The sequence below is a fragment of the Somniosus microcephalus genome, chromosome 7 (assembly GCF_052327205.1).
Source record: "Somniosus microcephalus isolate GS21.2 chromosome 7, FLI_Smic_1.0, whole genome shotgun sequence".
Lineage (NCBI taxonomy): Eukaryota > Metazoa > Chordata > Chondrichthyes > Squaliformes > Somniosidae > Somniosus > Somniosus microcephalus.
The window spans coordinates 31,791,959-31,819,647 of record NC_140993.1 but is presented as its reverse complement, the minus strand read 5'-3'; the positions used below and the strand labels follow the sequence as shown (position 1 = coordinate 31,819,647).

General features: G+C 40.8%; 1 protein-coding gene across 2 annotated transcripts in view; it reads left to right on the top strand.

The window, feature by feature from the left end:
* LOC147114589 (vesicle-associated membrane protein-associated protein A-like) overlaps window positions 1-27,420 on the top strand; it is an 84,831-nt gene extending 57,411 nt beyond the window's left edge. Inside the window, exons 3-7 of one of the 2 annotated variants that reach the window (XM_085992359.1) lie at window positions 4,282-4,385; window positions 12,174-12,254; window positions 14,618-14,884; window positions 16,070-16,249; window positions 26,661-27,420. In XM_085992359.1, coding sequence (XP_085848485.1) covers window positions 4,282-4,385; window positions 12,174-12,254; window positions 14,618-14,884; window positions 16,070-16,249; window positions 26,661-26,822 — 794 coding nt within the window. In that variant the 3' untranslated portion in view covers window positions 26,823-27,420. The remainder of the gene's footprint in view (window positions 1-4,281; window positions 4,386-12,173; window positions 12,255-14,617; window positions 14,885-16,069; window positions 16,250-26,660) is intronic. The other variant, XM_085992357.1, reaches the window with a different exon arrangement.
* Window positions 27,421-27,689: the final 269 nt, after the last annotated feature.

The following is a 27,689-nucleotide window of genomic DNA, read 5'->3' as shown; positions in this document are numbered from 1 at the left end:
ATCGGTATCAACGACATACGTAGAAAGTTGAATGAGGTCCTGCAGGCAGATTTCAAGGAGCTAGGAAAACAATTAAAAAGCAGATAGTAATCTCCGGGTTACCCCCAGTGCCACGAACGAGTGAGTATAGAAATAGGAGGATAGAGCAGATAGGGACCGGTTCTGGGGGAGGTGGAACCTGTACAAGCTGGATGGGTTGCATCTCAACAGAGCTGGGACCAATATCCTCGCAGGGGGGGTTTGCTAGTGCTGTTGGGGAGGGTTTAAATTAATTTGGCAGGGGGATGGGCACCAGGATGTAGCATTAGAAAGGAGAAGCAAGGTGCACAAAGGATTGGGAGCGACAGAGAGCACTAGAGTAAGAAATAGTACAGTATTAGTTGGGGTCAGACTAAGAGAATATAAGAAGGTCTAAGATAGGTTTACAGTGTATGTGTGTGAATGCACGAAGTGTGGTTAAAAAGGTTGGTGAGCTGCAGGCGCAAATAGACACATGGGAATATAATGTGGCGATAACGGAGACCTGGCTCAAAAAAGTCAAGAATTGGATACTAAATATTCCTGGATATAAGGTGTTCAGGAAAGAAAAGGGGTGGGGTGGCAGTATTGATTAAGGAGAATGTTACAGTGCTGGAGAGAGGATGTCCTTCAGGAGTCAAGGACAGAATCTATTTGGTTAGAGTTGAGAACTAATAGAGGTGCCATTACACTAGGTGTATTCGATAGGCCACCAACTAGTAGGAAGGATATAGAGGAGCAAATTTGCAGGGAAATTAGAGAGATGTAAGAAGTATAGAGTAGTGATAATGGGGGATTTCAACTATCCTAATATAGGCTGGGATAGTAATAGTGTAAAGGGCAGAGAGGGGGAAGAATTTAAGAAGTGAGTTCAGGAGAACTTTCTTGATCAGTATGTTTCCGGCCCAACGAGGAAGGAGGCATTGCTGGATCTGGTTCTGGGGAGTGAGGTGAAGCAGGTGTCAGTACGGGAACATTTAGGGAACAGTGATCATAATATCATAAGGTTTAGATTAGCTATGGCAAAGGACAGGGAGCAATTTGAGTAAAAATACTTAATTGGAGGAAGGCCAATTTCAGTGGGTTGCAAATGGATCTGGCCCGGACAAATTGGAATCCAAGATTGGCAGGCAAAACTGTAATCCAACAATGGGCTGCCTTTAAAGAGGAGATGGTTTGGGTACAGTCGAGGTACATTCCCACGAGCGGGACAGGTAGCGCAACCAAAGTCAGCTTCCTGGATGACGAGAGATACAGAGTAAGATGAAGTTGAAAAAGGGGGCGTATGACAGATGTCAGGTTGAGAATACAAGTGAGAATCAGGCTGAATATAGAAAGTTCAGAGAGGAAGTGAAAAAGGAAATAAGAGGGGCAAAGAGAGAGTATGAGAATAGACTGGCAGCTAAAATAAAAGGGAATCCAAAGGTCTTCTATAGGCATATAAATAGTAAACGGGAAGTAAGAGGAGGAGTGGGGCTGATTAGGGACCAAAAAGGAGAGTTACACATGGAGGCAGAGGGCATGTCTGAGGTACAAAATCTGTCTCCACCAAGGAAGAAGATGCCAAAGTCATAGTGAAAGAGGAGGTAGTGGAGATACTGGATGGGCTAAAAATTGATAGAGGAGGTACTAGAAAGGCTGGCTGTTCTTAAAGTAGATAAGTCACCAGAACCAGATGGGGTGCATCCTAGGATGCTGAGGGAAGTAAAGGTGGAAATTGCAGAGGTACTGGCCATAATCGCCCAATCCTCCTTGGATTTGGCGGGGTGGTGCCAGAAGACTGGAGAATTGCAAATGTTACACCCTTGTTCCAAAAAAGGACGCAAGGATAAACCCAGCAACTACAGGCTAGTCAGTTTAACCTCTGGTGGGGAGGCTTTTAGAAACGATAATCCAGGACAAAATTAACAGTCACTTGGATAAGTGTGGATTAATTAAGGAAAGCCAGCATGGATTTGTTAAAGGCAAATCGTGTTTAACTAATTTGATCGAGTTTTTTGATGAGGTAACAGAGGGTTGATGAGGGCAATGCGGTTGATGTGGTGTACATGGACTTCCAAAAGGCGTTTGATAAAGTGCCACATAATAGGCTTGCCAGCAAAGTTGAAGCCTATGGAATAAAAGGGACCGTGGCAGCATGGATACGAAATTGGCTAAGTAACCGGAAACAGAGAGTAGTGGTGAACGGTTGTTTTTTGGACTGGAGAAAGGTACACAGTGGTGTTCCCCAGGGGTCGGTACTAGGACCACTGCTTTTCTTGATATATATTAATGACTTGGACTTGGGTGTACAGGGCACGATTTCAAAATTTGCAGATGACACTAATCTTGGAAGTATAGTGAACAGTGAGGAGGATAGTGATAAACTTCAAGAGAACATAGACAGGCTGGTGGAATGGGCAGACACACGGCAGATGAAATTTAATGTTGAAAAGTGCTAAGTGATACATTTTGGTAGGAAGAACGAGGAGAGGCAATATAAACTAAAGGGTACAATCCTAAAGCGGGTGCGTGAACAGAGACACCTGGGGGTATATGTGCACAAATTGTTGAAGGTGGCAGGGCAGGTTGAGAAAGTGGTTAAAAAAGCATACGGGATCCTGGGCTTCATAAATAGAGGCATAGAGTACAAAAGCAAGGAAGTTATGATGAACCTGTATAAAACACTGGTTCGGCCTAACTGGAGTATTGTGTCCAATTCTGGGCACTGCACTTTAGGAAGGATGTGAAGGCCTTAGAGAGGGTGCAGAAAAGATTTACAAGAATGATTCCAGGGATGAAGGACTTCAGTTACATGGATAGACTGTATAAGCTGGGGTTGTTCTCCTTGGAGCAGAGAAGATTGAGAGGAGATCTGATAGAGGTGTTCAAAATCATGGGGGATCTTGACTGAGTAGAGAGAGAGAAACTGTTTTCCACTGGCAGAAGGGTCGAGAACTAGAGGACACAGATTTAAGGTGATTGGCAGAAGAACCAAAGGCGACATGAGGAAAAACTTTTTTACGCAGCGAATGGTTAGGATCTGGAATGCACTGCCTGAAAGGGTGGTGGAGGCAGACTCGATCGTGGCTTTCAAAAGGGAATTGGATAAATACCTGAAGGAAAAAAATTTGCAGGGCTACAGGGAAAGAGCGGGGGAGTGGGACTAGTTGAAGTGCTCTTGGAGAGCCGGCATGGGCTCGACGGGCCAAATGGCCTCCTGTGCTGTAACCATTCTATGATTCTAGGAGTGCTGGTGTAAGTTTCTAACCTGGTGTACTGAAGTGTGGTCTTGAGATAATAGCAGTTACTAACCTGATGGCAAGAAACTGGAAATCTGAAATAAAAACAGAAAATGCTGAAATACTCGCCAGCTCAATCACAACTGTAAAGAGAAAAGATGGGTTAACCATTTCTCGTGTGGACCCTTCTGGATATGGAAGGGTGAACATCAATGTTCCCGTCAAGCTGTGTGGCCACACAGCTGTCCAAGCTCCTGCGCAGCCGGCGCACTGGCTTTTAAGTAGGAAGAAACGTGCCGGTGCGGGTATTGGAATGGGACGTGCAGCCCGTTAAAGGGGCCGCGCACCCAAAAAAAAATTAAAGGGAACATTGGTAAACATTTATTTTGCCATTATAGACACGTACAGACTTGCTGTCTATTCCCAGCATTTTCAGTTGCTTGCCTGAGCGATCAAGTATACTATTTTGTGTGTAAGTATGTAAAACACCTTCCAGTGGTCTTGTATTTCATGGATATTCTGAGGTTCGGGGCTTTTTTTTCCCCCCCCATTCATTCCGGACCACTAAAAAAAAAAAAAAAAGTTCATTTGTATTTTGGTCTTCAAATTGATTCTTGCCAGTGGATGGCAATGTGTAACCAGCTTGTGTACTGAATTTCAGTGCCAATTCCAGCTGTTTGCTTGTTCATGCCTGGCAGCAAATGTGAACTGAAACTTAAAAGCACTGCCAGCAGTAGTGGTAGTTCACCAGAAGTTTGTTATCTGATTCTCAGTACTAGTTATTCATGTACTCGCACTGATGTGGTTACATTTTTAGACAGATTAAGGGAATCAATGCACCACTTGCTGGTATCTAGACTGGAGACTTAATGGCAACACCAGGGCCAGGCAGCTACTTTATTTATCATCATCACTTGAATAGTATTTAAACTAACAGGGGAGGGGCAGCAGTTACTTCATGCACTAACAGTTTTTAAATGTTCAAATTAAGAACCAACCCCCTGGCCTTCTCAAAACTAACACTTCTGTTTTCCCTCTCCAGTAATGTTACAGCCATTTGACTATGATCCCAATGAGAAAAGCAAACACAAATTCATGGTACAGACAGTCTATGCTCCGCCTGGTGCTGCAGACATGGAGGCAGTAGTAAGTATTACATTTTATCAGTAAGGATTAAAAGAGCAAAAGTATTACTGCATTCTCCAACAGCCAGTACTTCTAATTCTAGGATTTGTAAAACCTGTGTTTTTAAAGAAAAAAAAATCAGTTCCGCCTCTGTTTTGTGTACTTCATAAAGTTTTACTGACTACAATTAGTGATCTTTACAAATTCTTTCCAATACCCATACCTAACCTAATGCCGTGCTGGTGATCAGTCAGCATCATGTTAGGCTGACTTTGCTGCAGTTTCTAGATGTTACTTGTATTGCTCTGCATGGTTCAATTAGAAAGTGAAGATTGGATGAAAAAGTAGGCTCTGTAGATCGCTGTATATTCTTGATAGATAAGGTTATCTTCCAAGTGTAGGGCACGCTTATTTGGTTCAACAGAGTCCAATTTATTGCCATTTTTTGTGAACGGGTAATGCTGTTGCTATTGGAAGTTCCTCTAGGTGCAGTTGGTATTACTGTAATTGTTGAATTGCATGTAGTGAAAAAAGTTGCTAGAATTTGCTGTAAAAGCTGTAGACTCTTGACTAAATTGTCCCACTTTGTGATGCCGCCTCAATGCAGCAATTGCCGTAGAAATGTTGCTCATACAATACTACCTGAACTTTTTCACCTACTGCTGGTTTATTGATTGCTTCAGTGGTGAGGTAAAAAATAACACCAGTCAGATGCTGAATCAAGTAGGAATAGTGATGGTGTACATTTTATGCCATAATTCTGTACATTTTTAGCAGAAATGGGAAATAATTTTTGGCACTGAACCAAACAGTGTTGCAAGCAGATATCGATTAACATCAGGGCAATTGTTAGCATTTAAGGTGATCCTGACAAATTAAAGTAGACAAACTAAGGAATGAGGGATGCATTTTAATGAGAATATAAATATAAGGTAATGTATGTTGAAACATGAAACGCTGCTATGCTACTAGCAAAGGTAGAAAGTGAAAAGAATTTTGGGTTATTAACTAGTCACATAGTTGATGTGAAACCAATGAAGCTGGACTTAAAGGCAGGTGACAAGTCAAAAATTCTGAATTTTAATTTCAACAGCAGCCACTGCTCTAGAATAAAACCTATTACAAATTTGGACCAGGGCTCAATGTCTTAGAAGGCAGGCCCCATAATTCTAGTGGAAGCGCACACATACTCTGGGCAAAATTCAAGCCCATAACCCTCACGTCATTTGGAAAGATCCTGTAACTTCTAGCTGGCTCATTAGATGAAGCATTTAACAAAAGCTGATGGCAATGTTCAATCTCACCCTCCCAGCTGAAGTGAAGTACGAGAGTGCTTTATTCTAGTTAAGTAATTCAATGCAAAGACTATAAGATTCTTTTCACTCTCTACCTTTGCTAGTAGCATAGCAGTGTTTCATGTTGCAACATATATTACCTTATATTTATATTCTCATTAAAATGCATCCCTCATTCCTTAGCAAGTCTACTTTAATTTGTCAGGATCACCTTGAATGCTAACAATTGCCCTGATAATTAATATCCACTTGATCTGGATGAGGGAATTGGATGTAATATCTCCAAATTTGCAGACGACACAAAGCTGGGTGGGAGGGTATGCTGTGAGGAGGATGTCGTGAAACTCCAGCACGATTTGGACAGGTTGGGAGATTGGGCAGAAACATGGGAAATGCACTATAATGTGGATAAATGCGAGGTTATCCACTTTGGTGGCAAAAACAGGAAGGCAGATGATTATTTGAATGGCAATAGATTGGGAGAAGGGGAAGTGCAAAGAGACCTGGGTGTTCTTGTACACCAGTCGCTGAAGGTAAGCATGCAGGTGCAGCAGGCGGTTAAGAAGGCAAATGGTATGTTGGCCTTCGTAGCAAGAGGGTTCGAGTACAAGAACAAGGATGTCTTGCTGCAGTTGTACAGGGCCTTGGTGAGACCGCACCTTGAGTATTGTGTGCAGTTTTGGTCGCCTTATCTGAAGAAGGATGTTCTTGCCATGGAAGGAGTGCAGCGAAGATTCACCAGGCTGATACCTGGGATGGCAGGAATGACGTATGAGGAGAGATTGTGTCGATTGGACTTATACTCACTGGAGTTTAGAAGATTGAGAGGGGATCTCATCGAAACCTATAAAATTCTGTCGGGCCTGGACAGACTAGATGCAGGAAGGATGTTTCTGATGGCCGGGGAGTCCAGAACCAGGGTTCATAGTCTAAGGATAAGGGGTAAGCCATTTAGGACTGAAATGAGGAGGAATTTCTTCACCCAGAGAGTGGTGAACCTGTGGAATTCTCTGCCACAGAGGGCGGTGGAGGCCAGTTCATTAAGTATATTCAAGAAAGAGTTGGATATATTTCTTAAGGCTAAAGGGATCAAGGGATATGGGGAGAAGGCAGGGACAGGGTACTGAATTTGGATGATCAGCCATGATCTCACTGAATGGCGGAGCAGGCTCGAAGGGACGAATGGCCTACTCCTGCTCCGATCTTCTATGTTTCTATGTTAGAATTAGCCTTCTCTGAGTAATGGGAATAACGGGGCTGAAGACCCATCTGTTTGTAGTTTCAATCGTCAATGTTCAGAAGAGCACTTCTTTTATTGCCTTCTGCTGTCTATTGCGAAGCCAGTTTTTAACCCAGCTAGCTAATTTGTCATTAGTCATGAGGTTTAATGGTCTTTTAAAAGACTCATGAGTAAAATAAATGCTTCTGAAAATCCAACTAAATTACTGGATAATTCTGAATTAATTTCAGTAGCTTGAATTCCAGTAGATCCATGCTGTGACTGAGATTTGCACTCTGAAAAATATTCAGTAGCATTTCTAAAAATGTGCAAGTGTTTTTCACACAAGCGTTGGACTAATTAGTCTGAAATTTTGGGTTGATGCTTCATTCCTTTTAAAGTTGGGGATGGCAGTTGCTAGCTTCCTATTAGAATCATAGAATGGTTTACAGCACAGAAGGAGGCCACTCGGCCCGTCAAGCCCGTGCCAGCTCTCTGCAAGAGCACTTAAGCTAGTCCCACTCCCCCGCCCTTTTCCCGTCGCCCTACAAATTTCTTTTCCTTCAGGTACTTATCCAATTCCCTTTTGAAAGCCACGATGGTATCTGCCTCCACCACCCTTTCAGGCGGTGCATTCCAGATCTTAACCACTCGCTGCGTATAAAGGTTTTTCCTCATGTCGCCTTTGGTTCTTCTGCCAATCACCTAAAATCTATTCTTGGATCCATCCATTTATTTATCAGTGTCAAATATCAACCAGAACTTTATATTGTTTACTTAGTCATTTTCTTGGAGGTATCCCAAGATTTGGCTTGGGTGCCCTGCAGGGGTTAAAATCTTGAGTTTCTTAATACCTTTCTTTTCATAAGTATGTATATGTTGTAGATGCCTGAACCAAAAGGACAGGTTGAGGAATTTGTTCAATCTTCACATGAAAACTGATTTAAAGAAAGCATTAAAGAAAATCACCTAGTCTTCCAGTAATTTTACCAAGTTCATTTATTTAATCTTAATGTAAGAATTTTTGGATTCCTTTTGATATCAACAGTCTGCTCTTCTAATGAACAATTTTGGTTATCGTCCTGGTCCTCCCTATTTATCCCCTTGTATCTTTTAATGTCATTACCAATGCATTGAGTAGATTGGGCCTATACTCTCTGGAGTTTAGAAGAATGAGGTGATCTCATTGAAACATATAAAATTCTAGGAGGGATTGACAGGGTAGATACTGAGAGGTTGTTTCCCCTGGCTGAAGAGTCTAGAACTAGGGACATAGGGGGAAAAATTCGGTTGCTTTGTGCCTCCTGTTAGTGCCAGGGCGCTAATGGGACGCAAACCAACTAGCGCCCTGGCACGGCGATGTTTGCGCCTCTTGCAAAATTGACCAGACGTTTTGCGGCAGCGCTAAACAGTACCGCCACGATCTCCTGCACCCACAGATCGTGACGTCAGTCGAGCGTGTAGCGCCCCGGACAGGATATTGAGTGGCGCCCCCTGCCTTTCCGCCTGCCGCTAGCAACGACCGGTTGAGGGGAACGTTTTGCAGTCAGGAAGGGACTGGGGGAGCGCCATTTAAAGGCAACTGTTTTCTGCCTTTTTTTGTCGGCGACATTTTTGCACCACGCATTCTGAGAGAGAGAGAGAGAGAGAGACTTCTGGAGAGATTCAACGCTGTGTGAAGGAGTTTTGGGTCCTGAGCAGCACTTTGCAGGTTCATTTTGATTTGACCTTCCTTGCATCGATTTAGAAGAGACTATGGGGTCTGCACTCTGAGCTCTTTCCCATGGCCTCTCCATTGTTCTTTCCAGCAGAATTGATGTACAGGTCGCTCCAGGCCGAGATTCAAGGCTGCAATGAGCAGGATGTGGATGCAGAGCAAGATCAACCCTCCCCTTTAAGAACTGGCCGGCGCCAGTGTGTCTGTGTTCCATTGCTGACTGACATCACCTGAGCTTCGCCAGCACTCTGAGATAGAGCCTCGCTCCTCGACGTTAGCGCCTTGAGAGGTGTGTAGCGCCTGATTTAGCGCTCCAATCACCTCCAGGGGCGATAGAAGCCAAGTTTGCAGTCGGAGGCGATAATTAGAGCCAGACGCTAATCTTTGCGCCCAGCCGATAATTGCGCCCCAAATGGGGCAATACCAAATTTCTCCCCCATAGTCTCCGGATAAGGGGTCGGCCATTTAAGACTGAGATGAGATGGAATTTCTTGACTGAGGGTTTTTAAAAATTCATTCACGGGATGTGGGTGTCGCTAGCAATGCTAGCATTTATTGCCTATCCCTACTTGCCCTTTGATACAACTGAGTGGCTTGCTGGGCCATTTCAGAGGGCAGTTAAGAGTCGACCACATTGCTGTGGGTCTGGAGTCACGTAAAGGACGGCAGATTTATTTCCCTAAGATGGGTTTTTATGACAAGCCAGTAGTTTCATGGTCACCATTACTGACGGTAGCTTTTTATTCCAGATTTATTTAATTAACTGAATTTAAATTCCCCAGCTGCCGTGGTGGGATTTGAACTCCTGTTATTAGTCCAGGCCTCTGGATTACTCGTCCAGTAACATTACCACTATGCTGCCGTACCCGTATCTTTGTGAATCTTTGGAATTCTTTACTGAGTTGAGTATAGTCAAGGCTGAGATCGATAGACTTTTGGAATCCAGGGATATGGGGATTGGGCGGGAAAGTGGAGTTGAGGTCGAAGATCAGCCATGATCTTATTGAACAGCGGAGCAGGCTCGAAGGGCCGTATGGCCTACTCCTGCTCCTAAATCTTATGTTTTTATGAACAAATTGTGGCTGAAAAATTTGCTACGTCTGTCACTCCTTCCTCAAAGGATGGTGTCCATTTTCAGGGACCATAAGCTCAAAATTAGCGGACCTAGCCATCAACTAACTTGTACTTGATGCTTATGACTAGCTTGGCTGCTTTTCAAGGAACAAATTAGTAGCCAGACTGTGCTGCCATAGTTAATGACATAAATGTCTCATTCCTCCTCATTTCCATCTTGACCCAAACATATGGCATTGGTGGCAAAATTTTAATGTTCTTTTGAACAGCTAATAGGATGTGGACTATCACAGTAGACACCATGGCAAGTTTTAACTATGTATATGACCTCTGTACTTGAAGGTAATGTTGATCAGAGACAGAAGGGCGGATTTTCACTGGGGGGCGGGCATCGTGCGTGCGGGGTCTGAAGCTGACTGATAACCGCGTGGACCCCCGGAGTGCAAGGCCCGGACTATTTTAACCGGGACCTCATTAACGCATTCCAACACTGACTCCTGCCTGAAGCTGGCAGGGATGATGTCACTGCTAGTGGGCGGGCGTCAAAAGTCAAGAGGTGGGGCGGGTCTCGAGGACCCACGAATATCGCCTCCGGGAAGTATTGAGTGGGGAATCGGGAAGCCCCTACAGGGAGAGGAGAAAGTTTGGCGTGGAGGAGGTCCAAGTTATCCTTGTAAGTTAACCAGTATCTACTGTAAATCATGTGTGCCGTGCTTTTGTTTACTTCTCCATTTGCTATTTCATCAATCCGGCAGTTCCAGCCTAAGCCACAGTTTAGTCAAGTTTATTCTACAGCCTTCCAAAGTCTAGGACGGTCATGTGAGGCTATGTGATATAACCAGTAAGTGAAATATAGTAACTCTCTGACCCCTGGGCATGCTACAAATTACCTAGATATTGGACAGGTATATGTGTCCTGAGAGCCATAGGGAGTGAGCGCTCACCTATGGGAGTGATGCGGGATGCTAAACCCAAGAAAAATATCTAAAGTATAAACCCCAAAATGCAACAGTGGAATTTTCTGTTCTTAAAAATTGCCAATATTTTGAAGGAGTATTACATTCTATTGGCGTGTACATTTTCTTAGTTGAGATGTTTTGCTATTATTTGTTTTCATGCCCATGATCATTTACAAGATCTGGATGGAAGGCACATCAAAGGGTTTAATTGCTTTGTAGTAACTGGAGAAACTTTGGGCTGTGCAGCCAACACTTGGTGTTTCAAGTAGGGTAGATATGGCACAGTGCTTCCCAGTGCCACCATTGGATGCTTTGGCTCCTCTGAGAACCAGCTTATGCTAGAATTTATCCATTTAATTTTTGATAGCTTTGGCGTCCGATAAAGCATTTAACGTAAAAGCTCACAATATTAAATTGAAACTAAGATGGTACTAGAATAAAGAGTGCAACCATCTAACTGTTCTTATTTGTAGTTTTTACATGCTCCATCTACTATGTAGTTCATTATGAACTGAATATTGATCTATCAAGGGTTTAGCTAGAGTAAATAAAGGGAAACTGTTTCCAATAGCTGAAGAGTCGACAATCAGAGAGGTGATTGGCAAAAGAACCAGAGGCAACGTAAGAAATAACTTTTTTACGCAACAAGTGTTTGGGGTTTGGAATGCACTGCCTGATAGGGTGGTGGGAACAGATTCAGTCGTAGCCCTCAACATGGAATTGGATAAATACTTGAAGGAGAAAGGATTGCAGGGATATGGGCTAAGAGTGGGGAGTGGGACTAACGGGATTGCTCTTCGAAAGAGCTGCCGCAGACTCGATGGGGCGAATGGCCTCCTTTTGTGCTGTACTGTTCTATGATTCATTGAACGGTGTTAATTGCAGTCATTGCAGCCCATCGCCTGCCTGTTGGTGGTAAATTCAATTTTGGGAACATCCAGTGGTGTGTAGGTTTGTGAAAAGTTGGTACAAAATTTAAAAAACCTGTGTCAGACCCATTTGAACCCATGGTTTCTTAAGATCTATTTAATTTTTAGAAAACTGGGTGCTGGAAAGTATTTCACTGTAGTCCAGTTAACTGTGATCTACCAAGAAAACTTGAAGCACATTTGATTTGTTCTGTAATTGTATCATACTAAAAAGGTGCTGTTCGCCTTAGACTAGGCATTTCTTTAATTAGTTTCCTAAATTCAAAAAATACTGTTCTTGATCTGAAAATATTGCACCTTTTATCAAAATACTAGTCTGGAATTCTACAGTAAATGCGGCACTTTTTGGCATGAAAATCTCCAGATTTCTGGCAAATTACCACTTTAACCGTAGAAAAGTGGCCTTTAAAATTTTTAATTTTAATTGAAAGCTTGTGATATGCATTATTGAACTGACTGTCTCTCGTCTGCAGACAGTGCGCGCTTTGGGATAGGTTGTTGAACAGTTTTAAAGTGAGTTCTTCACTGTTTGTGCTACTGTTTCTACTGATAATTTTTGATGATTTTTCTGTGTCCAAGGAGTGGTTATTTACACAGACTTTTTTCATTTCCTTAGTGGAAGGATGCAAAGTCTGAAGAACTCATGGACTCCAAACTGAGATGTGTCTTTGAATTGCCTTTGGAGAATGAGAAATCGGTAAGAGGACAGTGAAGAGACAAAAATGACTGTTCACTGAGTTCTGGAAGGTTATATTTGACTTTTTTTCTCCCATGTAGAATAGTTGTAACTTTTCTGCTTGTACAGATGCCGTACTTTGTGATTGTACAGCACAAAGTGTAGTGACTATCTACTACTAGTTGTTTTACTTATCACAAATGTAAATAACTTTTAATCATTTTCTGTCTTTGCTTCCTGAGTAATTGTAATTTTAGAAGAAAGTTTCTTTTGATGAATGGACTTATTCTTTATCTAATTGCAAAGACGCAGCATCTGGTTGAATTTTTCATTCTTATTTCCCATTTTTGTATCTTATGCAAATATAGAAATTTGGACGTTAATTTTGTATTAAAGTAGCAATGGTCCCAAGACACACTCTTGAGGAGATCTCACAAATGACCTCTACCCAATTTTAAGCCAAATATTTATCCAGTGTTAGGACTTCCTAATCCATCACGCCTTCTCTTAGCCATTATATGTGAATGTGGAACCAAACAATTCTTCAGACACTTTGAGGTTCTACCAATTATTACTGTGTCCAGTTAACTGGTTTAAAAAAAATCACTTCCTCAAAGGCTCTTTTTTTAAAGTATTATTTTTGAATTACTATGGTTTTTGTATACCTTTTATAAGCATATTTGATTTGAATATGGTTATTGTAATAATTTTTGCATATTCTGCACTTTATGTATCAAACCTGGGTCATTGGTAAAGATTAGATCTAGACTAGCCAAGGACCACATTTTCCCTTTAAGAAAATGATGAGTAAGAAAGCAAACATGCTTTACCCGCAGAAGCATTCACCACCCCCCCCCCCCTGCTGTTTTCCTCGTCAGTCTCTGGGTGATTGAAATCCTAGATGATAAAACATTCGGGCCCTTTTACAGGCCTGATTGATTTGTAAAAACCTTTCCATTTATCTTTTATCTGGACAGTCGATAACAATACTCAGTAATTCCCTTATTTCCTTTATTATTGCTGACCTCAGTTCTCGCTGTCTTGCATTAGCCAAAGCACTCATGTTTTCTTTAAACTAATGGTTTGTGCCTTTTCCTTTTTCCTCTCTCTCCCACATGGCAGCTGTCTCTTACTCTGCCAGCACATTTCACACTTCATCTCGAGCCATTGTCTGTTTCTTTACCTGTCCTATTACCATCTCGTCTCACCTTGAATATCTCTTAATGTCAGAAAAACTCAGCAGGCCAGGCAACATCCGTGGAGAGAAAATAGAGTCAACGTTTCTTGACAAAGGGTTTGACCCGAAACGTTGACTCTATTTCTCTCTCCACGGATGTTGCCTGGCCTGCTGAGTTTTTCCAGCATTTTCTGTTGTTATTTCGGATTTCCATTTTGCTATCTCTTAATGTCTCCTCTTTTCATCCCCTCCCCCATTTCCCAGCCCCCAAACTGCCTTTTGTTTCATTTCCTGCCTTTTCTCAGTTCTGTAGAAGGGTTTCGACCCGAAACGTTGACTCTATTTCTCTCCACGGATGTTGCCTGGCCTGCTGAGTTTTTCCAGCATTTTCTGTTGTTATTTCACATTTTCTTTAGTTGAATTGACTTTCTGTCGTAGTTTTTTCCCCTGTTTAATTTGGAATTAGACCAAGTGCTTGCTGTGAAGTATTTAACAGAATTATTGCAAGAGCATATAAACATACTAAATTCAAGATTGTGGGCTTAAAACTTCATCTAGTGAATAACTAAATCAGTGTTGTTACTACGTGTATTTAATATATTAGTACAAATGTGATACAGGGCAAGTCAGACTAAGTCACCTCAATTTGCTCCCATTGGTGTCTTGGAGGTCTTGCTGCTTCCCAGACTTGGAAGGACAAAAATCTAATTGTGCTGTGTGGCTCTTGTGGTTATAATTGTTCAAATGGACACAGCATAAAACTTTCACATGCCCAGCATTGTGCTTTGTTGAAAGACTAGTGACCTCACTGAAATAGTAACTTTGTATGATTGACGCAACAAATGCAGTGACGAGTGCTTTCAAGGTTAACAGAGGACTTGGCTTATAAGAAGGGCATGCATTTTTGTTATAAGCAATTGGACGTGTGTGTGTTTATATATTTAAAAATTCTTCCCCCTTCTGTAAATATGCCATTGGTAACAGTGGACAAAACTTATGTCAATTTATTGGAATATTTGACTCAAAACCAGCAGAGGAGTGTGCCATTTATCAGATAACTGTTCTCTTAAATAATGTGTGCTTTTCTTTTAGGACAAAACTACTAAAAGACCTCAAAAACAAAGAAATGCAAGCTCTGCTTATGCGAGTCAAAAGAGAAGCTAGTTATTATTGCATGTATCTATCTGAAGTTTTTTTTTCTATGTAGCAGAACGAGATTGTAGAATGCGATCCATTAGGCAGTGATTTAGACACCCCATTAGATACAGCAAAGATGGATCTGCACAGCTTTGTGCACTATTATGACAGTGCTCGACCACCTCCACGTGCTGTACCCACACCAGGAAATGCGCTCAGGTTTCATGCTCCAATCCGTGGTGGCAACCGTCAGACTCCAATCAGTGGTAGCCATAGAAGTGACCTGCAGGGATTTATATCTGCCCCAACCAGTGAAACCAAAGTGCAGAAGGTCCAGGTCTGTTCTAGTGAGCAAGTAGTTCAGTTTAGGATTAATGCAAGTATTGCAGCAAGAATCGTACAGTGGATTCCTGTTGTCACGTTTGCAACTAATAATGGGGGGGAAATATGACACTCGCTCCATATGTCGTTTCTCTGGCACAAAGCATTTACATTTAATTATTCTGCAATCAAATCAAATCAAAATGCAGTGGCCTTTTTTCAGATGACTGCTGCTGCAGTGCAATGGGGATTTAATTTTCTTTTCCCATCTTGAGGGAGCTGTGAGCACTCATCTGACTGGTGTGACAAAAATGTACTGTAACAAAAATGGAAGAATTAACAGTTTAGAAAACGGACAAAAAGACAATAAGAGGAGTCCACTGTTCTTCTGGTTGCATATATGTTTGACATTTTTGCAGAAGGTGGATAGGATTTTCTAGATTCTGAACCATAAGCAGGTCTTTAGGTATGCATAAGAAATGGAGTAAATACTGTTTTTTAAATTTAGAAGTTTTTTCTTTTAACATTTGAACCTGTACATTTACGGTTGTACAAAGTTAGATGGGTGTATTCAGCAGAAACTGTGTCAAACAAAATATTTGAAGTTTTATCGGAGATACTGTCTTAGGTTTTCTTCATTGCCGTATGTAATCTCAAATTTTAAATGGCAGCAAGGGAACTTTTATTATGCAAATACTTACAATTTCCTGGTATTTTCAAACATTACAACATTCTGCTAAGACAAAAAGGAACATTATTCACAATGTGCGGGTGATGAAAGATGTAGCAGTTCTGTATATTTTAATACATCATTTAAATATTTGAGTAATGGGAGATATCCCAAAAGATTAATAAGTGATCATATCTGAGTTAAATTGATAAAGGAGGGCACATGTATTAAGTGTAAATACATAACGCTTTTCTGTGGGAGAAGATTTTTCTTTCAAAGTAGTGTTCGTGCATGAGCTAAATAATCAATGTTTAAAGGAAGTATCTACCTTGTATGTTGAGAATCCTGTTAGAATAACTTGTCTGTAAATTCGTGTAGTTGACCAAAAAACTTTTTTTTTTTTTTTTTTTTTTTTTTAAAGACATTGGGTATACCATATGTGTTTCACACTGCTGTAATTCATTTGTGTGTAAACAAGCTTTCATAAGTACATTAAGCATAAATAATGCTCCTTTTTTAAAATGTGTACAGAATGATCTTGAAATAAGCAAATCTGCTGGAATAACGAATGCACCTAAATCAGATGGACCGGCAATGCCAAAATCTGCCAGTGCTTCACTGGATGACACTGAAGTGAGGAAACTAATGGAAGAATGCAAGAGGCTTCAAGTTGAGTTGGTGAAAGTTACAGATGAGAATCGACAGCTGAAAGTAAGCCTTTATGAACCAGTACAAAAAGCTTTGCACAGTATAACACATTCATTCCTGGAGGTCTGTCAAGATATGTTGGCAGAAGAATGTTGCTCTTAACCTGAGAGATTAACACCAGATACTGGAACCACTCAAGCGGCTGGTACAATCAATGAGGTGATCGGAGGTTGAATCTCCACCAGACACTGGCATGGGGAGGGAAGGAATGGAGAAAGGGAAAGAATTCCTTCTGCGCCGTACTAATGCACCCCATTTCAGGTTGACCAAGGAATGGCTTCGACTGTATGTACAGAATGGACTGACGTGATCAAGCATATTGTCGAGTAATATTCCTTTTAAAAATTCAGTTTCTTCACTTGTCATACTTTTGTTTCCTGTTATGTTTTACATTTCCATTATACATTATTTAACAGAGTATAAGTATAAATATAGATTTAAAGTAATTGGTAGAAGGATTAGAGGGGAATTGAGAATTTTTTTCACCCAGAGGGTAGTGGGGGTCTGGAGCTCACGACCCGAAAGGGTGGTGGAGGCAGAAACCCTCATTGCATTTAAAAAGTGCTTCGATATGCACTTGAAGTGCCGTAACCTACAGGGCTACGAACCAAGAGCTGGAAAGTGGGATTAGGCTGGTTAACTCTTTTTCGGCCAGCACAGACACGATGGGCCGAATGGCCTGCCTCTGTGCTGTAAATTTCTATGATTCTACATAGGCCACTTGCTTCCAGGCCTCAACTAGTGCTGCTCAAGATTCGTTTGCTAGAGCGTACATGATTGTAATACCTGCATTTCCCTTCTCCTTCCACGAGAATTGTTGTGATCAGTTGGCCTGGGTGGGATAGGGAGGTTTTTGGACCATTTATTAGAATATGCGCACAAAGGCAGTTGAGTAAGTTGATGAGCCAGTGTAGTGTGCCACAGAATTGCAGATACGAGCTTGGAACCTACTGTGTTGCATTGCACCAGTACACCAACTTACCTGACTGCCTTTGAATGCATCCTCCAGTAAAAGTACAGAAGCTTTACTTGCAGATGATGCCTATGCAAAATGTGCATATAAAGACACCATTATAGTACAGAACTGTGTTTAAATAGTTAAGAGGGATAAACTGGTTGTGCCTAATAATGAGCTTTTCTTGTTTCTAAAAAGTGTTTTTTCCTTACCATGGCTCTGACTGATGGTCAGCAGTCTTCCCCCAGTACTTGGACTAAGTGGACACTATTCACTTGAGCTTTGACTGTGTGTCTGCAGGATTAGAATGGGGTGTATCACAGCTGAGCCTGATCCTTTACTCACCTGATGTTATCATCACCTGAGGACCACACATGTACATCTAGCAGTTATTGGATAATGAAGAGAAGCAAGAACTCTCACTCTCTTCTCTGCCCATAAGCCAGTGTAATTGAGGGTAATGGTAATGCTCTGCCTAATGCAAGTCAACAAGTGTTATAATTTTGCATTTATATTCAGTTTGTCTCAATGGTTTAACGGATGAGCAGATCTTACCCCCTATTATTTTGATGGTGTGTATGCAAGGGATTCACAGCTTGTACTTGCTGTAATCTATTTACTTGATTTGATTTAGACTTGCGTTACACTACCGAACTCTTTGAAATGATGGCTATTGCCATAGGATCAAAGGCATGCAAATATATATATATATTATATATATTCATACATAGAATGAGACAGTCTGTTATGGATTGATTACCTTTCGCTGGGATGTCTGTTTTTGAATCTCTTTAGATATGTACATCAAATTCAATTGCTTCTGTCTCCTCGTAAAACTTTCCGTATCAGTGTATCGTAAAGTATCTTTGTCCTCCAGTAGGGCGATAAGCCCAGATTCTTGTTGAATCTAGTACCACAATTTGGAAGAATTTGAGTTGTTTAATCTATTGGATACGAAACCAAACACTTTGATTAGCATCCTTCTGAAGTAATGTTTTTTGTACATACTCTGCAATACTTTGTTCATATATGTACAATTGACCATGGAGAAACCAATATCACAAATACTGAGATACATAACTTAACCAATATGAACATTTCACACATCAAATGTGCAAATCTATCCCATGAAACAAAATGGTATTCAAATCAAAGGAACACTGCTGTAAATAAATCAAGGGACAAACCATTTTGATCACAAACTAATCTGATCTTTAAGTGAAAGAAGCAGTTCAGACTTCATTACTGCAGACGTTGGGCATTGAACCTCCGACCTTCTTGATGGTATGGTTCAGCAACTTTCAGGATAAACTTGCTAAGGGGATGGGAATCCCATTCATGTATTTTTGTAAAAAGAAGTCAGAGCTAAAAACACAGATGGGGGGGGGGGGGGTCACCTCTGATTTTATAAATATTTGAAGGCACATTGTTAGATTGCTTTCAGGATTCAGAAGATAAATATACTGTGAAACCTGGTGCATAAATTGCACTTTACTGCAAGTTCTCATAACTTGGGAGTCTGTGCAGAAGTGCAAGTGGTCTTATACACCAGTTTTTATAGTATGTGAAATACATTTTGGGATAACGATCCTGGATTAAAATGTGTTCCACTACTTCCAAGTAAACTTGATTTACTGCTATTTGATACAGCAATGTGTATATAGTGATCTGGCATTATGATGTTTTCTAAAGTTTTTTTTTAGATTTGCTTGATACTGAATTTATGCACTTGTGATTTTAGATTACAAGATGCATGTTACTGTATTAAATTGCAATCCATATCTGACAAATTGCCATTCCCAGCATTATAAATGTTTAAATTTTACCTGAAGATGCCAACTCTTGCCTGGTTTAGGTTTTGAAGGTACCTTGCCAATTAGCATTCAGGAGCTGGAAATCTAGCTAATACTTTTCCCCCCCTCCTTAATTTAGGGGTGCAAAGACCAATTGTAGGAACCCAACCTCTGCACTGGAGGGTTTGAATTGAGCCTGGGATTTTCTGGCTTGTATTGCATAATATCACATCATATATTAAATAAATACTTGCTCAGTTTTCAGCGAGAAGCTGGCTATTGAGATTGTGGAACCACCCAGGGATCCATGTAGTGCAGTTAGTGGAGGTTATGTTACTAAAGAAGCTACTGAAACGTAAGGTAGTCAAATCATTAGGGCCTGTTGGTTTAACATTTGAAGATTCTGAGGGAAGCGCGGGAAGAGCTAGCAGAGACGCTAACCCTTAATTTTCCAACAGTGCAAATAAAAATTGTGCTGGAGGGTAGCAAATGTGGCACCCTGCCTTAAAGAAGACAGATAAGCTAGGAACTTATAGACCAGTTATTGTTGGTAAACTACCAGACTGGAATTAAATTGTGAAGCACGTGGAGAAACATGAGTTAATTTGGGCCACTCAGCATAGCTTTTTAACAGTAGGTCATGGAGCCATACAGCACAGAAGAAGGTGTCATTCAGGCCATCATGCTTGTGCCAGCTCTGTGCAAGAGCTATCCACTTAGTCCCTTTCCTTATCCTCTTACCTTTTTTCTTTTTAAAATACTTATCTACTTCTCTCTAACAAGCTATTATAGTTTCTACTTCTGTTTCTCACGGGGCATTCCATGCCCTAACAACATACATTAAAAAAAATAAAAACAATTATTAACCGCCCCCTTTGTGATGATCTTAAATTGATGCCCTCCAATTACTGACTCACTGACCATGGGATATAGTTTCTTCTGGTTTATTTGATCAAAATCCTCATCTTTGGTCATAGTGCATCTCTCTCATACTCTCTCCATGGCCTTGCTATCCTTCCTAAAGTAAGGTGTCCAAAACTTGGTAGTCCTCTTCCCCCTTCAAAATAAATCACTTTTTAATTTCTATTCCCTTTTTATTATAAAATAAACCTATTGTGAAGTCATAGAGTCATAGTTATACAGCACAGAAAGAGGCCCTTCGGCCCATCGTAGTTGAAGTTCCCAAAAAGCTTATAGTAAGGTTCCACTATAGTTAGAGAACAAGTCTTTATTTTTTTTTAAAACAACCTTAAATCTTGCTAAACACACTACTGTGTTCCCCCATTTTCACCCATCTCCTTAGTACCTCTTGAATATCCCTGCTGTGGTACACAAGTGTCTCAGTTTTGTTTTTTAGCTGATAGTTTGGCTGAATATGACACAATATTGGATAACATGATTGGAATAATTGAAATTTTCTTTAGAAGTTAAACTTTGTCCTTTTAAGATTTTAAATGATGTTGGCTTTACTTGAAATAACTTCCTGTTTAACCACTCCTAACTCAGCAAATGTCGTGACGAATAACCATCATGTAGCTCATGACAATTAGCTGTTAAGTGTCAGCATCCTTGACATGAGTCAGAAGGTTGTGGGTTCAAGTTCCACTGCAGAGACTTGAGCACATAATCTAGGCTGAAATGCAGTGTAGTACTGAGAATGGTGCACTGTTGGAGGTGTTGCCTTTTGGCTGAGATGTTAAACGTCTGCCATCTCAGGCGGACGTAAAAGGGTACTATTCAAAGAGCAAAGGAGTTCTCCAGGTGTCCTGGCCAACATTTATCCCTCAACTAACAATATAAACAGATGATTTGGTTGTTTATTTTGTTGTTGTTTGTGGGAGTTTGCGGTGCCCAAATTGGCTGCTGCATTTCCACATTACAACAGTGACTGCACTTCAAAAGTGCTTCATTGGTTGTCGAGCGCTTTGGGACCTCCTGAGGTCGTGAAAGGCACTATATAAATGCAAGTCTTTCTTTCTCTTTCCCCCCACCCCACAAATCTCCACTGCCTATGGAAATGTATATTGCTGTAGCTTGTGTTTCTAATAGCTCATATTTCATTTCCTCTCTGTCCACTCTAAGATTCTTCAATGCATTATCACCTCCCAGGTCCCTGCCAAACCTCAGTTTGAATCCATTCAGTCTGGTTTCTGCCCTGCTCACAGCACCAAGATGGCCCTGGTCAATGTTACAAAATGATTTTCTTGACTGTGACACATTATCCTTCATTGTTAACCTCGACTTCTCTCCCTCCTTTTTAACCTTGACTGCAGCATTTAATATGTTGCATCTCCTCTGGAACTATCTTTACCTGGTTCCACTCCTACCTGTCTGACTGCAGACTGTGCATTTGCAGCAATTACTTCTCTTCACACCAATGTACCATCATCTCTGGGATCCCCAAGGATCTATACTTGTCCCTTTCCTCATTCATCTAGAAGCTGCTCTTTGGTGATGGTTTCTATATGTATTCTGATGACACCCATCTATATCTTCACCTCACTCACTTCCTGTGACAACTTCCCTAATGTCAGATTGCCTTAGAACATTTTACTACATTAAAAGTGCTTTATAAATGCAAGTTGTTGCCTGCCGACCATCAAATCATGGATAAGCATCAACTTCCACTAACTTGAAAAGAGAAGACCCCTGCCATAAAATCTGCTCCCTTGCCATTGATTCCATCCTCTTCCCTAGTTACTTGTTCAAACTGAACCAGACTGCAAAATCTTCAATACTAAGATGAGTTTCAAACCCACATCCTGTCTATCATCAAGATTGTCTATTTCTTTCTGTGCAACTTTGTCCTCAGCCCCTCTGCAGCATCATCCCTTGACATTGATTCTATCTCCCTCCCTGGCCCTCCTCAGGCTTAACAAAATCATGCGTAGGGTTGGTGTCCTCTTCAACCCTGAGCTGAGCTTCAAATCTGATATTCTCTCAGTCACCAAGACTGCTTATTTCTACCTCTGCAACACTACCTTGGTTACTGTACTGCCGAACCACTCTACTTTTGTCATCTCCAGGCTTAACTATTCCAATGCATCTCTCTTTGTTGATGTTCTATAAACTCCAACGTCTTCAAACTGCAGTTGTACATATCCCATCCTACACTATGCCTAGTCCATCATTACTTCTCTCAAACCTACTGGCTTCCCCTCTCCCGTCTCATTAAATTTAAAATCCTTGTCTTCAGTCTCTCCATGGCGTCACTCCGCTCTATCTCTGCAAGCCCCTCCTTGCACTATTCTGATTTTGGCCGCCTTTGCGTCTCACATTTGTCTCACTGGTGGTGGCAAAGTTTTTAGCCACCTCGGCCCTTCTATTTCTGGAACTCCCTCCTGCGATTCCTTTGCTGCTCTACCCCTCTCCTTTAAGAACGTTCTTCAATCCCATTTTTACAATCCCACCCCTAAACTCTGCCTCCTTTTTGGTGTTTCCATTCCTTTTGCTATTATTCTGTAATGTGCAGTGGAAAGTTGTGTATGTAAAAAGCAAAATATCATGTACGTTGTTGACTTGGATACAACTGCAAAGATCTTCATTAAAATCAATGCCCTACTGAATATAATTCAGAAGCAGAGACTCCGTCCTAACTCTCTCTCCCTAGTTTTGATTTTGTTTTTGGGGTTCATATTTCCATCAAATTCAAGACCAAACTCAACAAGTCTTGGTTTCAGACCAGCCTTATTAAACCAACAAAATCTGGGATTAACAGGCTACTTGCCTGGACTTATGGTCATCCCTGCTGTTTGCCATGAGATTTTGAAAGCTTTGCAAGTCTCTTGTGTCTCATAAATGCCAGCTGTCAACAGTGTTCTTTTCATCTAAAGCCATCTGGAATTCCCAAGTTATGCTTTGTTGACAGGAGGTGGAACATTGCTATTACCTATTTAGAGTGTAAATTTGGTTACTAAGTACAGAAGAAGTTTCTCTAACCTGTTAGAGAATGGTCTACCAGTAAATAGGCTGAAACAGAAAAGCGTTGCTTTGGAGTTAAAAGCTGTTGATTCTGATTTGTCGTCTGACTTGGTGCTAAGTCAGGAATATTGATTTTTTTTTAATGCTTTCAAAGACTGTTAACTGCCCTACATTCTGTAAATGGGCTCAAAGTGTGAAATAGATACACTCAAGATTTAGTTTTGTTATATACGTGTCTGCTAACTCTCCTACTTCCATATGACATATCCCCATCTTCTACCACATTATGAAATTATTTTAAAACAACACATTTATCCTTTACACTAGTTCTTAATGTGAGTAATTTTAGATCACAAGTTGGAACTACAGTACTACCATTGACAGCAGTATCGTTTTCTTCTATCTTGCCAACCAAATTTACAGCATTAAATTGTTGTTCATGAACATTTTTTATTAAATATAGTGGCTCGCGTACAGTTTTGTTTCAGCCACAATACTCGAGAAACCTTATTAAATACACTTTCGAAACCATCTTCCCTTTATTGATTTTATAGTTGCATCCAAAATTAAAATAAACTTGATGCAACCCCTCGTGTTAACTTGGAGTTATTGCCTTGATTCGAGTTGCTTTTGAATGCTTCCTTGCATTGGACTAATTTTTTCTACTCTGTAGAGTTCAAAATAATGCCTGTAATTTCCAGCATCCCATTTCTGAACTTTTTAAGGATTGGATTTACGCTATTATGTTTCCAACCCTTCAGCACCAAGTCGATGTGTGCGTTTTTGTCACCGGAGTTCATTTTGATTTCCAAATCAAACCGATTCTTACCAACTTTTTTGCTTAATAGAAACATAGAAGATAGGAGCAGGAGTAGGCCATTCGGCCCTTCGAGCCTGCTCCGCCATTCAATGTGATCATGGCTGATCATCCAAATTCAGTACCCTGTCCCTGCCTTTTCCCCATATCCCTTGATCCCTTCAGCCTCAAGAAACATATCCAACTCTTTCTTGAATATATTTAATGAACTGGCCTCCACCGCCCTCTGTGGCAGAGAATTCCACAGGTTCACCACTCTCTGGGTGAAGAAATTCCTCCTCATTTCAGTCCTAAATGACTTACCCCTTATCCTTAGACTATGACCCCTGGTTCTGGACTCCCCGGCCATCAGAAACATCCTTCCTGCATCTAGTCTGTCCAGACCTGACAGAATTTTATAGGTTTCGATGAGATCCCCTCTCAATCTTCTAAACTCCAGTGAGCATAAGCCCAATCGACACAATCTCTCCTCATACGTCATTCCTGCCATCCCAGGTATCAGCCTGGTGAATCTTCGCTGCACTCCCTCCATGGCAAGAACGTCCTTCCTCAGGTATGGTGACCAAAACTGCACACAATACTCAAGGTGCGGTCTCACCAAGGCCCTGTACAACTGTAGCAAGACATCCTTGTTCCTGTACTCGAACCCTCTTGCTACGAAGGCCAACATACCATTTGCCTTCTTAACCGCCTGCTGCACCTGCATGCTTACCTTCAGCGACTGGTGCACAAGGACACCCAGGTCTCTCTGCACTTCCCCCTTCTCCCAATCTATTGCCATTCAAATAATAATCTGCCTTCCTGTTTTTGCCACCAAAGTGGATAACCTCACATTTATCCACATTATAGTGCATAATCTGCATGCTTGACCGTTTATAGTTAAAATTGTACCTCTGCATTTTTGCGCAGCTTTTACAATTTACCAAATCAGAAGAAACAAATGAAAGTTAGCATATGAAAAAATATAAAAGTGCATTACAATCTCTGATCTTCATAAGTGCATAATTAGGTGCTCCGTTATTCAAATACCCTGAAATGTAGCTTTGTTTAGTTTCACATTGACTGGTCACTGAGTAAATGGTCAGTAATTGTACCCTAATCCTTTTTTGTTTTCTGTTGTTCATGAACATTTTTTATTATGAACAATGAACATTATTTATTATGAACATATATTTGCTGTTCTAAAATGTGTTCCCTTCTGATTTGTCAATAATAAAATCTACTTAATTGATCTAGATCCCTTTGAATGCTATAAATATCCCTAGCACATTTCAGGGTATTTGAATAATTGAGCACCCAATTATGCACTTATGAAGATCAGAGATTGTAATGCACTTTTATATTTTTTCATATGCTAACTTTAATTTGTTTCTTCTGTTTTGGTAAATTGTAAAAGTCACCTGGACAAAAAGCTTGGTGTTATCTTCACATTCAGAACTATTCTTCCTTCATAATAATATGATGAGCAGCAGCAGACATGCAGCAGACCCACACTTAACTCTCATTTCTTACTGCGCCATGCCCAGGCAGAGCGTTTTCCATTTTTCATCATCTGCTTTCTGTTTCTAACCCTGTGTTTAATCCAGCTAATTAATTGCATCAATTCCGTGAGACTTTTTAAAAGCATCACATACTAAACTTTATCAGATGCTGTCTAAAAATTCCAAGTAACTCGCACCCACTGGCGAACCTTTAGCCACTAATATAATTACTTCTTCCTACAATACCAGTAATCTTGTGCGATGCATGTCCTTTTGCTTCTGAAGCCATGCTAACTACTCATGGGTTCTGTCGCCTTTAGTATCCTGTAAAATGCTGCTGATCATTTTTCCTACGAGAATATTAGGTTGTAGTTTTTTTTGATTATTGGGAAAGCATTTCCTAACGCCTGACTTGGGTGGAGCTCCCAAAATATTAACTCTTGAACCTCACTTGTTTTCTCACTCATATCCTTCAGAATTCTGGAATGTGTTCCATTTGAACCAGATGACAATCATCCTCCTTTTGAAAAGGAGACTGAATGGGATCCTTAGAATATGCTTGCCCCGGACTGGCACTCGTCCAGCTTGTTGCCTTTGGTTCAAATTCAAATTTTCCTGTTTGAAATTTTCCAAAAAGCTTTTCTGAACGCTTGGAGTTGGAATTTATGTATCTTTCCAAGTTTCTAGTGGACTTTCCCACGAAAGCAAAGGTCATATGGAACAGTTATAATCTGAGACTAAACTTTTGGATTGTGTCTCACATCAGAATTAAATGACTTTTTTAACTGTAACAATTATTTTTGGCCTTCAAGCTTTTGAGTCAATATTGTGGCCAATACACAGACTCTTTCCTGCCCCCACCTCCTGTACAAACTGAAGGAATGAAAATATTGTTGGGAAGGATTTGAACACATAAATGAGATATTAACCCTCATAAATAGACAATTAAAATATTTATCCATCTGTGTGTAAATTTATATATTATGGTCTATAGGATAGATGGTGAAACTTAATCTGTACTGTTCTGCCATTCAAAACCATGCGTCATTCCATAACTGAAAGCAGAGATTACTTATTCCTGCTGCGGTCAAATCTGCTCTAGAACTGACCACTTGGTGGGGCCCAAAAACAGGCCAGTGATTGCCTTTCCAGATGTTTTCCTGGCGTGGAGAAGCAACTTGTTTCCACTTGATGCTTGTTGACCTGTCTTGAGACTAAGCTTTGCATGAAATGTAGACTGTTCATATAAATATTTTAAAAAAATAAGGGGTACAATGCAGTTTCTGGTATCTGTAATTCAGTGGCCTGCAAACCAATTGGTGGTAAGAGCCAAATGGCTGTTGATACAAAACTAAATTCTCACTGTTTGGACTAATTATGAGAATTTGTGAGATGCTGCCTAACGCGGTGCATTTCCATTGTAACTCTACTGTTTTGTTCTCTTTAGGATGATGGACTGAGGCTGAGGAAGACAGCTCAGTCAGGCAACCCAGTGTCTTCCACATCTAATGTTGCAAACAGAGACAACGGCTCCACTGCTCTTCCCTCCCTCCTTGTTGTAATTGCAGCCATTTTCATTGGATTCTTTCTAGGGAAATTCATCTTGTAGAGGAAGCATGCAAGTTATTGAGGCCTGAAATGTCCTGTTGATCTGCCATATCATTGGTAGTATGGCTCACAGTGACCATGTTTGTGTACAGCATCTTACAGGCCTTGCCTTTAATGATCTCACCCGGTTAGAACACACAAATTACTTTCAGTTCTTGGATAATTGGAGTTGTACATTGTCAAAACATCAATAGCAGGTGTCTCAAGGTTTCACATAAAGGTCCTTGGAAATAATGAGTTGTTCTCTCTGTGGTTTAATAAGAGTTGAATGAAATGTTAAGTGTCTTGTAAATGTTATTTTAATCCTTTTAAATTTTGTTACCTGTTGCTGGATTACCTCTTGAAATTCTTCATTTTATAGTCAGGTTGCTCATGCCACTTGTTTACCAGTGATGACAGATGTACTGAAAAAAAAGGTGCCTCCTTGTAAATGACCCCCTTCCTTTCCTTGCTGCTGAAGGCTGACCAGTTTATCAATGCAGAGTTTCTCCCTAGCCACAGAAACATCCCCTGTGAGGCAAATGTTGATTGAAAGCTCTCCATTCTTACCAATCCTGTCCCATGGTATTTAACGAAAATAAAATCTTTAACATGTTAAACTACTGTGTATTTTTTTTTCTGTCTCGCTTATTTTAACAAAATTATGCCTCAGTTTCTTGTCATTGATTATGTCGAATTTATGGACTTGAATGCCTTTGTTAAAATGATACTTTGTTATCTCTATGGGTGTCCTTGTGCACCAGTCGCTGAAGGTAAGCATGCAGGTGCAGCAGGCGGTTAAGAAGGCAAATGGTATGTTGGCCTTCGTAGCGAGAGGGTTTGAGTACAGGAACAAGGATGCCTTGCTGCAGTTGTACAGGGCCTTGGT